Genomic DNA, 12616 nt, shown 5'->3' with positions numbered 1-12616 from the left:
TTATAGACATTCATTTTCAAACACATAATGACTTGCATGCTAACAAATCTAGTAGAACAAATATTTCCCAATCAAAATACCAGCAAAGATTCTCTAATTGCAGTGATTTTTTTTCACTTTATATTTTACAGCCTGTGCCTTTTGGATTGGGAAAAAAGAGAGCGATTAACCATGAAATTGGGAAAAAATAAACATAATTAATATGATTATAAATAACAGTATACCAATTGTTTATTATTGCTTTTAAACTGCTTTTAAAATTTAAATTTATATTTTAAGTCCTACTGAATTAAATTGATGTATATGAAACTAAATCAAGCAATTATTTAGTTATTGGAAAAGTTTGCCAGCGTTTTAGGAAAATTTTGGTCCAATCTTTGGGAACATGATACTATTTGCCATTGGGAAACAAGCTTTTCTTACTTTGTGCCATTGGGAAACAGCTGTAAGATCTAGGATGTAATTTTGGGGAAAAAAAATACTGCACCAATGTGTACCCAGGTGAAGATCTAAATACTAGTCTACTGGTTAATCAGAGGAAACATAATACAGACCTGTTTACCCTACCGATTGCTTCTCAGTAGTATGGAGGGCATCTCTCAGTAGTTTTGGGCAGTTGCCAGTAGTTTTAAACTTTTCAATCATTTTGAGCATAAAAACACCATGACTGGGTCACAGATCAGTTTAATGGTACATAAAGCATTAGATGAATTCACTTGCTAATAATTAAATCTGTTAAGTGATTTTTTTGCTTTGATTTGTTACAGCCTTTGCCATTCATATTTGGAAAATTAGCGTGATAAACCATGAAATTGGAAAAATAGCTTGATAAACCATGAAATGGGGAGACATTAACCCTTTCCCACTTAGAAGCTAAGTGAAAATGACTATGTGCAAACAGCATAAAACCAGAACAGCCTGCAAGTATTCGCAGTCTGTTCAGGTTTTATGCTGTTTGCTGCTCATCAGTATCTAAGGGTTGAAACTAAAACCTTTAAAACTTGGATCTAGAAAGAAAGGCATTAATTTAGATTTAACTTTCTAAAGGATTACAAATGTGTTAAAATACGTATCTAAGTGGTAAAGGGTTAAGCATTATACATAATTATTATTATAAGTAACAGAATTAAAAATGTTTTTTAAGTGCATGTTTGACAGCATTTTATATTATAAAGTGCTGCTTCAATGTCTTCTTACAATGAAGACAATATTTAGTTAATATCCATCCACATGCATATTAAACGTGCAATAGTCTATAGATTCTTAAATACACCATTTGATCATAAGCTCTTTAAGAGTAGCTATTACTTTAATTCAGTATTTTTTTTAATGAAATATCATAATGGGAAAACAAACAAACATTGACAAACATCTTTTAGTGTTATTGTTGTGTTAATGATGTATTAAATGGAGTTAAAATAATATTTTGTTTGTTTACCTTTCAATATCTTGCACTTGACAACCTCAGGTCAATGCTATTTCATCGAACTGTACAGCGTAACAAACATAATAAAGCAGAATATGCATATGAATCTGATTATACACAGATCCACTAACATATAAATCAAATCATGTTTGTCTCTTTCCATTTTCGAACGATACTCATCTTATTATAATAAATGCTTTAACTTTGTGAATAGACTGAACTCTAATTTTCCAACACTCGTTTCCGTGACGCAGATTCACTGTGCAGATTTCTGATAAATATTTTTTTAAATCTCAAACGTAGTATGTTGCATTAATTGACACACGCATTACATTATTCCCTTATGACCATATGCTATCCGTTCTTAATTTGTTATTTTCACCGTTGATCGCAATTTCTCGTCTGCTTGCCGCCATCTTGGACGTGTGTAAAAACAGGTGTGCTCAATCCTGATACTTCGACTATCGTCGTTATTCTCCGCAATAGACAGAGAAATGTGTATACTGGACAGCAACATTAAATCGAATATATTCGGCTAAATTTGAGAACCAATACGCAAGTCAGTTGTCGTCCAGCACTCATTCCCCGGGAGGCTCGAATTTCAACATTTTTTACTACGCAAGCGCCAAAATGATAATGATTGATTAATTACCCGTTTAGACCGAAAATAAGCGAAAGTACGCTTAAAAACTGAAATTTGACCATTTTGATCAATGAATCCGTAGTTTTTCAGTACAAATCCGTAGTGCGTAGTTTAGCCAAATAATCCGTAGTAACTACGGCGAATCCGTAGAGGTAAACAGGTCTGATAATATCCGACTCTTTCACTTGCCCAACAACCAATATAATCCCCCTATTTTGAAAAGCAAAATCTGGCCAAAATTTATGATAATTGTGTTTAAGAAATTCTTAAAAACAAGTGTTTGCCTTTTTATGAAATTTTAGGAAACGTTAATATGAAGCATGTGTAAATCGCTGAATTGTTTCCATTATAGCCTATTTTGTTTAGGAAAGTTCTACAAGCATATTTAGTTTTACTCGGTCAACACCGACTTGCAAAAATTGCTATATTGAAATCAGGTTTGATAAAATTGCATTGAATGATTTATTTCATTATAATCGGTAAATTGGTAAAATAAACTATCTTTTAATCTTCATTCCAAAACCTCATTTTTTTCCATTTCTTAAGGTTTGTAAACCAAAGAATAACAAGGGACAAAATTGTCACAAAACCAGGTTTTCATTGTGAAAAAAAAATCTGATAAAGGGAGAAAACTCAAACTGAACTTTTGAAATGAACAAACAAAATTAACCCCCTTTGTAAGTTTGTTTAAAAAAAATAAAATCTATTTTTAGTCGTGGCGACCTTGACATTGGATATATTGACGTGATTCTTTCGTGCGACACACCGTACCATGATGGTGAACAAATGTGCCAAATGATTTTAAAATCTCACAATGAATGACATAGTTATGGCCAGGACAAGCTCATTTATGGCCATTTTTGACCTTTGAACTCAAAGTGTGACCTTGACCTTGGAGATATCGACGTAATTATTTTGCGCGACACACCGTCCAATGATGGTGAACAAATGTGCCAAATGATTTTAAAATCTGACAATGAACGACATAGTTATGGCCCGGACAAGCTTGTTCCGCCAGCCAGCCAGCCAGCCCGCCAGCCAGCCAGCCAGCCAGCCCGCCCGCATTAGCCAATCTAATAACCAGTTTTTTCCTTCGGAAAACCTGGTTAAAAAACAATCGCCTTATTTTAAATGAGACTTAGTCATTAACAGTTGGCTCAAAGTTTGACTCTGTGATTCTGCAGAATGGATTTGTCAGACACATTTTCTTAAAAGGTTGAATTCTTGTCAGACATTACTAGGAATAGTCTCCAAGATGGTTCATAAAATGTTTAAAATGTACACATATATAAAGGTAAACATTAATTTATAATATGCTTAATTATACAAGTTTTGCCCCTTTTCTTGTTTACATGTTGACAACTTGACATCATATTGTGGGTATTTTTAAAACTTTGGCTTACACAGGGTAGTTCCCAAAATTTAGTTGTTGTTTAACCCATTTATGCCTAGCGTCTAGACAAAAGGCCATGGCAAACAGCGTAGACCCAGATGAGACGCCACATGATGCAGCGTCTCATAAGGGTCTGCGCCGTTTTCTTAAAGGAATTTCTGTAAGAAATATTGTAAATATAGAAATACATATACTAGACATCCCCAATTTTGGAAATAAATTCATCCAATTTAGAAGGATGGGAGAGTCCACTAGGCATAAATGGGTTAATATTGGATAAATGCTTAAGTCTGTTTACATTTCTTGATCAATCTGTAAAGCATTTACGATGTACATGCATAACTACCTACCTTTTGTAAATGACCTTCAACCCTGAAATCGAGACTTCTGCCTCTCAATTGAACATTTTTAAACCATTTATGCCTAGTGGACTCCCCCATCCTTCTAAATTGGATCAATTTATTTCAGTTATTAGGGATGTCTAGTATATTTATTTCTATATTTAGAATATTTCTTACTGAAATTCCTTTAAGCAAACAGCGCAGACCCAGATACATGATGCGGCGTCTCATCTGGGTCTACGCTGTTTGCCAAGGCCTTTTTTCTAGACGCTAGGCATAAATGGGTTAATAAAAACCAGAAATAACTTTTATTTTATGCAGGTCAACTTGGGAAATGAAGATTTCAAAGACAAAATATGTTAGTAAATCATTAAAACATAAATAATAAATAATTAATATAGAATGTATGAAAAACAATAAAGATTTTTATGTTTCTTCACATAGGGAAAGATCTTTGACATGTGTATTGTTTTGATTGTTAACATGGTGTCAACACTAAAAAATTTGAAAATTCATTAAAATTAATACCTTCATAATTGATAATAACAAACAATAAATAATTTGCAATATTTGTAATTCTAATTCTACACAATACTTGTTTTGAGATTGTTTAAATACAATTTTTGACTGATTTCATGCTGCCCCCTAATTGGACATTATATATATTAATTTTGAGCATCATAAATTTTCAACAAACCTCAAACTTGATAGTATATATTTTGTACATTTCTCCCGCTTGCATTTTCGACTCCTTATTAGTTTCAAATCTTATTTAATTATTTGTATTGTACCACAATTATGTGCCTTGTTTTTCTACTAAACACTACTTTTTTCACATTTCAGTGTCTTTATTCCACTTAAAAAAACTTATAATACTTCCAACAGCACAGTTGCCAATCACTTCATGTTAAAACCACAATGGTAAAAAATTTCAACAGAGAATGAACAAACTGGTATGCACCAGAAAACTGTACAAACGCTCTACCAAATACAGGCAGTAAATAAATGAATTACTGTTGAATTATGACATTTATGTTTGTTCTTGTATAACTTATGCCAGTTGTCGTGCTGACAAAACAAAATGAGTGTCAACTGGAAATGCTATAATATAAGCAACAAATATTAAGTTCATTGACAAAGCGAAACACACATTGATGATGAAAACATATTTTTCACCAAGTGTTTATTTTTCACCAAGTGTTTTAATCTTATTACCCTGTATGAAAGTACTGTTAAACAGATTCAGATTTTTACAAGTGTTTAATGCAACTGCACTGCCAATGGTCAATTCTTCACTCAAGATAGATAAACAAAATGAAATTTCGCTTAACCATTCATTTCTTATTATAAATGTACAGGCCTGGTGGTATTCCAGAAGCACCCAAGTTAAATTTTATTTTTATCCTTAAATTGGGAAATTTTTCTTAAGTGTTTCATTTCATACTGCAATAGTTAGGCATGAAAAATTACATCAAAATAACATCATTATGTCAATGTTATTAGAGGAATACCAAAAAAAAACATGCATGTCTTTATTTAGTAAAGAAATACAAAACATTGTAATTTTGAACTTCAGTGAAAATATTTAAGAAATGACTGAAGATGTTTCTGAAATACGACTCCAGTTGTATAGAGCTCTGTTAGATTAAACTGCAGATTTACTTCATAAGGGATTTAGCTAAAGCTGCATAGCAGGAGGGGGCCACACTTCCATGTTTATGCCCAACTGTTTAAACAAGAGAGCCATGAGCCCAACAGCGCTCATCTGAGAAACAAAGAAACTTAACCATTCTGAAATGCATTTGAAATGAAAAAGATACTTCTAAATGTTAACAAGCTTTTCTTTACGTTGACCTAGTGACCTATATTGTTTAACTCGAATGACCCAGTTTAAAACACAGCTAAGATTTAATTGGGAAAACTTTCTGACCAACTTTCATGAAGATTGGACTAAAAATGGTACTTTTAAGAGTTAAAACTAGATTGCAAGTAACTCAAAGGCTGTTCTGGTTTTATGCTGTTTGTATATAGCTATTTTCACTTTGCTTTTCACAGGGAAATGGTTAACTGGACAAGACAATGTTTAATGACAATACCCAAATGCTAAGCAGTGGACACTAAAATAAAGGCTCAAACATTTGACCTTGCAGTATAAAATAAATCTTAAGCAGGCATGACTAACTAATGTGTTCTGCACATCATATGAATGACCTAAATATTTTAGAAACATTGCATGAAAATCCTTCAAAGGGTATAGTGGATATATTTTGAAAACAACAATAGGGGCTCATACATTTTACATTAAAGTACAACGTTGACCTTCACCATTGAACTTACTCATGCATTCTGCACATCTTGTCAATGCCCTTAATATGTGGGGCAAGTTTATGAAAATCTTTCGCAATGGTAGCGAGAGAAATAGAGTTGACACAAAAATAGATGCTCACATTTTTGACCTAGAGAAATTATCTTCACCTTGTACCGGACTCGTGCTTTTCCCACATACATTTAAGCATATTTTCATAAAAATCATTCAAAAGGTGTTATAGTTCTGACATAAACAAGGAAGCTCAAACCTTTGACCTTGAAGTACAACCTTGACCTTGAGCCAGCATGCCTTCTGCAAATTGACTTTAATGCCCTCAGCATTTGATGCAATTTTCATTAAAATCTGTCAAAGGGACTGACCAACTTGCCAAGCGATGCAGTCAGACTAACCGAGTCACACAAAAGAGACCTCTTATCTCCAAGTGTTTTTGTTTCACCATTTAGGGAATGGAGCCGGGACTCTTTAAATTTGGAAAAATCGCAGCGTTTTGACTAAAATTGGGAAATTATTGTTGTTGCAGTTTGGTAAAAAAATGCTTCAAATTGAGAATAGAAAAGTTTTACATTATCTTTTTTTTTTAATCTATCTAAAAAAAAAATTTGCTTGAAAACCTTCAATTGGGAATTTGGTGATTTTTTGGTCCAATACTGGGAAAAATATATACTTTTTGACAATGCTGGAACCATCAAAAAAAAATTCACAACGGCGACCTATGTAAAAGACCAAGCCAGTCCGATTGAGATAACTCGATTTTTCAGTTACTTCCCTTTTGCATTCGCCACTGCGTAGGAGACTGCTCGTCATTGATAACATTCTCCTAGCAGAGTTGTCGTTCGTGTTTCAACATTCAACAATGGCCGCCCCCATGAGAGTCTCGATTCAAAACTTTCTTACTGCATAAATTGGCTTGTTTCGCTATTTAGAAGCTGTCATGAACTGTGTCACAGAAAAAGAGACATTAAGGCGATTGTGGCCAGTTTGGATCTAGATCAGCCTGCAGTCGCTTGAAAGCTGTTTCCTTAAAAGCGTTTTTCTGACAATAACAAATAATTTAATTGGATACTGATTTGACTGCGCTTTTCCTGTGACCTGGCTCAAATAATAGAATTGTCTTTAATCAAATTATTTATTTCGAACATTAATCAATTGTTTTTCTTGTCCCTCGGGATCAATGACTCCAGCACTTTCCTGTTGAGAATTGAATACTGCTAAAGGCGATGCTAGGGGGCGTGAGAGATGTTGCACCTTCCAGTATTGCTCGATTGTTCATTGTCGGCTCGGGTACTACGTACATGTTACCCGGGTACTCTTAAGTATACTTACATGTATCCCGGGTATGGTAAATATACTAAAATGTACCCGTGAAATTTAACCCTAAATCAGTCGTTGTCGACTATTTTTTTGTAATAATTATATATACACATTTATGTCAATTTTCTGTAGAATGGCCTCTATATTATCGGAACACATACTCAAAAAGCATGTTGATGCAGTGTTTTTTGAAGAGAAGTGTGTTTAAGATAATCGGTTGCGCGTTTTACGACTTCGAATTTTGGGCGCGAATTCAACTCGGGTACAGTCTAATATGGACCGAGTACAATTAGGTTTATTTACCGTACCTGGGATACATGTAAGTATACTTAGAGTACCCAGGGTACATGTAAGTATACTTAAGAGTACCCGGGGTACATGTAAGTAGTACCAGAGCCGACAATGACAAATCAAGCTCCATTATCCCTCATGAACCGACTCAAAAAACCGAGTTGGCAATATTTGACTTAATTTTTGGTTTGTTTGCTCTCAAGGGATCGAAAATTTCTGAATCTTCCTAAAAGCCCTACGGGTTTGATCCCCAGAAGCGACATTGAAAACTAGCATACTTTGTTATCTAAAAGGCTGCTAAACCTGATATACAATGACTATGTGAATTTTCTTTCACATGATGTTCATCAGTCATATTATATAAAAACTTACAGCAGTAGTAAACAACTGGACAATAATTAATGAACGCATCTTTCATTTGTCTTTGACACTTTGATTTTGACATGGCCTAGATTTAAATATGTGACTGGACTTTACCAGCACTCTTGTAACAGAGCTAAAGTTTAAATATACCATTGAAGATCACCTAAATCCAGATTTGCTATTATAGACATGTGGAAAGTTTTAAGGTTGTGACAAGTAAGCAAAAATTGGTCATTACCCAGAGGCCACAACTGATCTATGACTGTATTAAAACAAGAACTGAGGAGCTGCGCCATGAGCGCATGATACGCCCGTCGTTCGCCAATGAAGTAGTAAGGTAATAAATAACCCTTTGAATCATTTTTTTACTTCAGTTTATTTGTATTTGAATACATGGTTTATTTTATAAGTACATGAGCATGGAGCGCCGTCTCCTTGACATTCATACCATATCTTTTTTTGAGTATATGTATGCATTTCTTTAGAGGATATGGAGTTGAAGTAAACCTGTTATAGATATTTTGACCAATAATAAAAGAGAAATGTAGATGGGTAAGTGGTAGTGTACAATCGGAATAGAAAAAAGCTCACCTTGTTCAATTTTTCAGGGATTCTATTTCAATGGAGCATAATGTATCATCTTGCAACATCAATTTAGATATTAAGATTGTGTTGAAATTTGAAAAAAATCCATCGAAGGATATTTGAGCTACAGTAGGACATTCAATGAAATCACGAAATTTTGACGAACAAAGTCCCATAACTCTGGAACGACAATTCAGAATTCCGTCAAAAACGAAAGGGGATCAGGGTTTATCAATATTAAGATTGTGTTGAAATTTGAAAAAAATCCATCGAAGGATATTTGAGCTACAGTAGGACATTCAATGAAATCACGAAATTTTGACGAACAAAGTCCCATAACTCTGGAACGACAATTCAGAATTCCGTCAAAAACGAAAGGGGATCAGGGTTTATCAATATTAAGATTGTGTTGAAATTTGAAAAAAATCCATCGAAGGATATTTGAGCTACAGTAGGACATTCAATGAAATCACGAAATTTTGACGAACAAAGTCCCATAACTCTGGAACGACAATTCAGAATTCCGTCAAAAACGAAAGGGGATCAGGGTTTATCAATATTAAGATTGTGTTGAAATTTGAAAAAAATCCATCGAAGGATATTTGAGCTACAGTAGGACATTCAATGAAATCACGAAATTTTGACGAACAAAGTCCCATAACTCTGGAACGACAATTCAGAATTCCGTCAAAAACGAAAGGGGATCAGGGTTTATCAATATTAAGATTGTGTTAAAATTTGAAGAAAATCTGTCAAAGGATATTTGACGTAGCGTACGACATTAACAGACGGACGGACGGACAGACAGACGGACGGACGGACAGACGCGGGGTATACCATAATACGTCCCGTCATAGACGGGCGTATAAAAATCAGTGCCTGATTTAGATTTCCTTAGATAGTTCAATAAAAACTAATTTCATAAGCCTGGTAACAGTTTAACGGTAATGCTACCAATGTGTCACACCAGGGCCTTGAATTTGAAATCTAGGACATGCATGGTCATTTCTTCATGAAATCAGGACACAAAATTGTATTTTAAGTCCTTAATTGACCTGGCTATAGTTCTCAGATTATTATAAGCTCAATCAGTAGATTTATATCATTATTTATGCTTTGTGTATTGTTAACATATACACAATCATGCAGTTACATGATAGCAATAAATAATATCAAAGCTACCCATACTATAAAGGTCATTGACAAAGCCTATGGTCAAAATGTGAACACATTGAGTGTAATCGCCCTCTCGTGCCAGCAAAAACAACACGTTGACAGGTTATCATTTTGACAGTTTTACTTTCACTTTCATTTTGTGATATCAAACTATTAACAATTATGTGGCTGAGAAAAATATCGCCATTGCTTTTTATGCCCCCGGTAGGGTGGCCTATATCAGTTGAACTGTCAGTCAGTCAGCCAGTCAGTGTGTCAGTCTGTCCGTCCATCCGAAAACTTTAATGGCCATAACATTTTTAATATTGAACATAGCAACTTGATATTTGGCATACATGTGCATCTCATGGAGCTGCACATTTTCAGTTGTGAAAGGTGAAGGTGAAGGTCATCCTTCAAGGTCAAATGTCAAATATAAAGAGTTTGTCTGTCTGTCCGAAAACTTTAACATTGGCCATAACTTTTTCAATATTGGTGTGCATGTGTATCTTATAGAGCTGCACATATTGATTGGTGAAAGGTCAAGGTCATCCTTCAAGGTCAAGGTCAAAGGTCAAATTTTGCAATATTGAAGATAGCAACTCCATATTCGGCATGCATGTGTATGTCATGGAGCTGCACATTTTGAGTGGTGAAAGGTCAAGGTCATCCTTCAAGGTCAAAGGTAAAATATATGGCTTCAAAGCTGCGCAGCAGGGCGCATTGTGTTTCACAAACACAGCTCTTGTTTAATATATTTTCTTCACATTTCTTCAAAAAACTTACATCAATACACGATTTTCTTCATTAATTCAATCATTCCTGACAGACTTGTGTACATATTTCGCTTACATTTTGACGCGCGTAGGTAGGACGGCATTACCGCTTCCGAAATGTGTATTCTTACTATTGCCTGCGAGAAACTTATCTGATGTTTGACGAAAAGGGCCGAAAATGTGCAAGTGTGGGTCAAGTTCCCCACAGGTACTTCTTTCCCATTCTCCCATTTTTTTTCCATACCTAAAATTTTTCGTACCCAATTTTTTTTGTACCCAATTTTTTTTTCGTACCCAATTTTTGTTTCATCCCCAATTTTTTGTTTGTACCCAATTTTTTTTCGGTCCCAATTTTTTTGTTCCCAAATATTTTTTCGTACCCAAATTTGTTTTCAGACCCAAATTTTTTTCGCAAAATTTTTGTACCAAATTTTTTTTTCGTACCAACATACACAATTGTGGTGATTGTGGTGATGTAGATAAACTTAACTTGATGCTTTTATATACATCCTCTCAAAAGCATCGTCACACCAGTACTGCCAGTACTTTGATTTCAATAGGGAATGGATCAATAAAGGATCCAATTTTTAACAAAAAACACACACACTGTCTCCTACTGATTTATGGAAGCTAATTAAAAAGTTGTTACAAAAATTAATATGCGATTTAAAAACTCTTTCAAGGAATTATATTTCATGTTCATATTTGTATATGATCACACTGATCCAGCAACTTCAGTTAGCATGGGCCTAACTAAAAATTAAAGGAATGAAGGTTAGTTTTCTTATCAGGCCACATAGTGGTCTGATTATAAGACTGCCATATAGTTTTACAACCTTGTGACAAACTACCCTACTTAAATTATGGACAAAAAAGTTTTTTTATCACATTCTATAAAAAGACTTATAATCCTGACTGACATCAATATAGGAAGGACAAAGAAACGTGCAAACAATTTATCTATTTTTGTAACAGAATACTCTGCACAGCGTGAGAACAACTTCTCATGGTCAGATTTGTTGGTGGACAAATCTTGATCTATCCAGTCTTGGTCACAAAATATACCATGAAACTAAATGGAGTGCTATTACCGTAGGTTTCCTTGTATAACGCACTCCTGTGTATAGCCCACAGGCTGTTTTTTGAATGCGTTGTATCAATGTATAGCGCGCACCGGCTTTTTAATTTGAATTTTGAAGGTAAAACACTGGGCGCTATACGAGGAAACCTATGGTATGTTTCAATCCTTCTAACTTGCTCCTCTCGGGCGAGCAAAACCAACCTGAATAGGTTGAAAATTGTATCTTTAGCCCTTTGCATGCTGGGTTATTTGTTGTCTGCTAAAATGTTGTCTGCTGAATTTCTAAAATTAGCATTTTCTTTGATTTTTTTTTAAAGAATACTATCAGAATAGCAAACAGTTTGGATCCTGATGAAACGCCATGTTCTGTGGCGTTTCATCGGATACAAACTGTTTGCAAATGCCTTCAAAATTTGGTTCCAGCCCTGAAAGAGTTAGTTACTGAGAGAACAATACATTTTTATGTTACAGACTCAGTTACGATGAACAAGATTGGATGAAACGAATAGAAACAGATGATAAATGACTGACATAAGAGACTGCTTTGTGCACTTGACTGTAAACATCTCTCTTGTGCAGTTGACCAGAACCTTTTTAGCAACTTTGAAAGAGAACCACCTAATGAACATTTCTATGAATTGCATCAAAGTTGACAAAATGATCTAACAAATTATTATTTAACTGAAAGATATATTATTTTGCTTGTCAAAAATAACCCAAAGTAAATAGTACATATTTTTTTTTTACAGCAACCTTCTGGAAAAGTTTGTATTGTAACAGTTTTAACTTTTATTTGTAACAGCTTACCAGGAAAAAAAATTTCTCATAAGATTTTGAAGCTAAAATTTTAGAACATCTGCCGCTTTGACAGTGTGTAAAAAATAGCATCTTAAGTCGGCGACTTTTTCCTTCTTTAAAAAGT

The 12616-nt window shown here is 34.3% G+C and overlaps 1 protein-coding gene across 6 annotated transcripts in view; it reads right to left on the bottom strand.

Moving 5' to 3' along the window:
- The window catches only part of LOC127882082 (protein NDRG3-like), a 95135-nt gene that overhangs the window by 51644 nt on the left and 30875 nt on the right, over positions 1-12616 (bottom strand). The window contains exon 1 of one of the 6 annotated variants that reach the window (XM_052430515.1): positions 4501-4560. The exons of the other annotated variants lie outside the window; for them this stretch is intronic. Coding sequence (XP_052286475.1) covers positions 4501-4545 — 45 coding nt within the window. The 5' untranslated portion in view covers positions 4546-4560. Of the gene's footprint in view, positions 1-4500; positions 4561-12616 lie in introns of those variants that run through there. 6 annotated transcript variants of the gene reach the window in all.

The sequence above is a fragment of the Dreissena polymorpha genome, chromosome 5 (genome assembly GCF_020536995.1).
Source record: "Dreissena polymorpha isolate Duluth1 chromosome 5, UMN_Dpol_1.0, whole genome shotgun sequence".
Lineage (NCBI taxonomy): Eukaryota > Metazoa > Mollusca > Bivalvia > Myida > Dreissenidae > Dreissena > Dreissena polymorpha.
The sequence above is the reverse complement of the archived record's forward strand: the minus strand, read 5'-3'. Positions and strand labels throughout refer to the sequence as shown.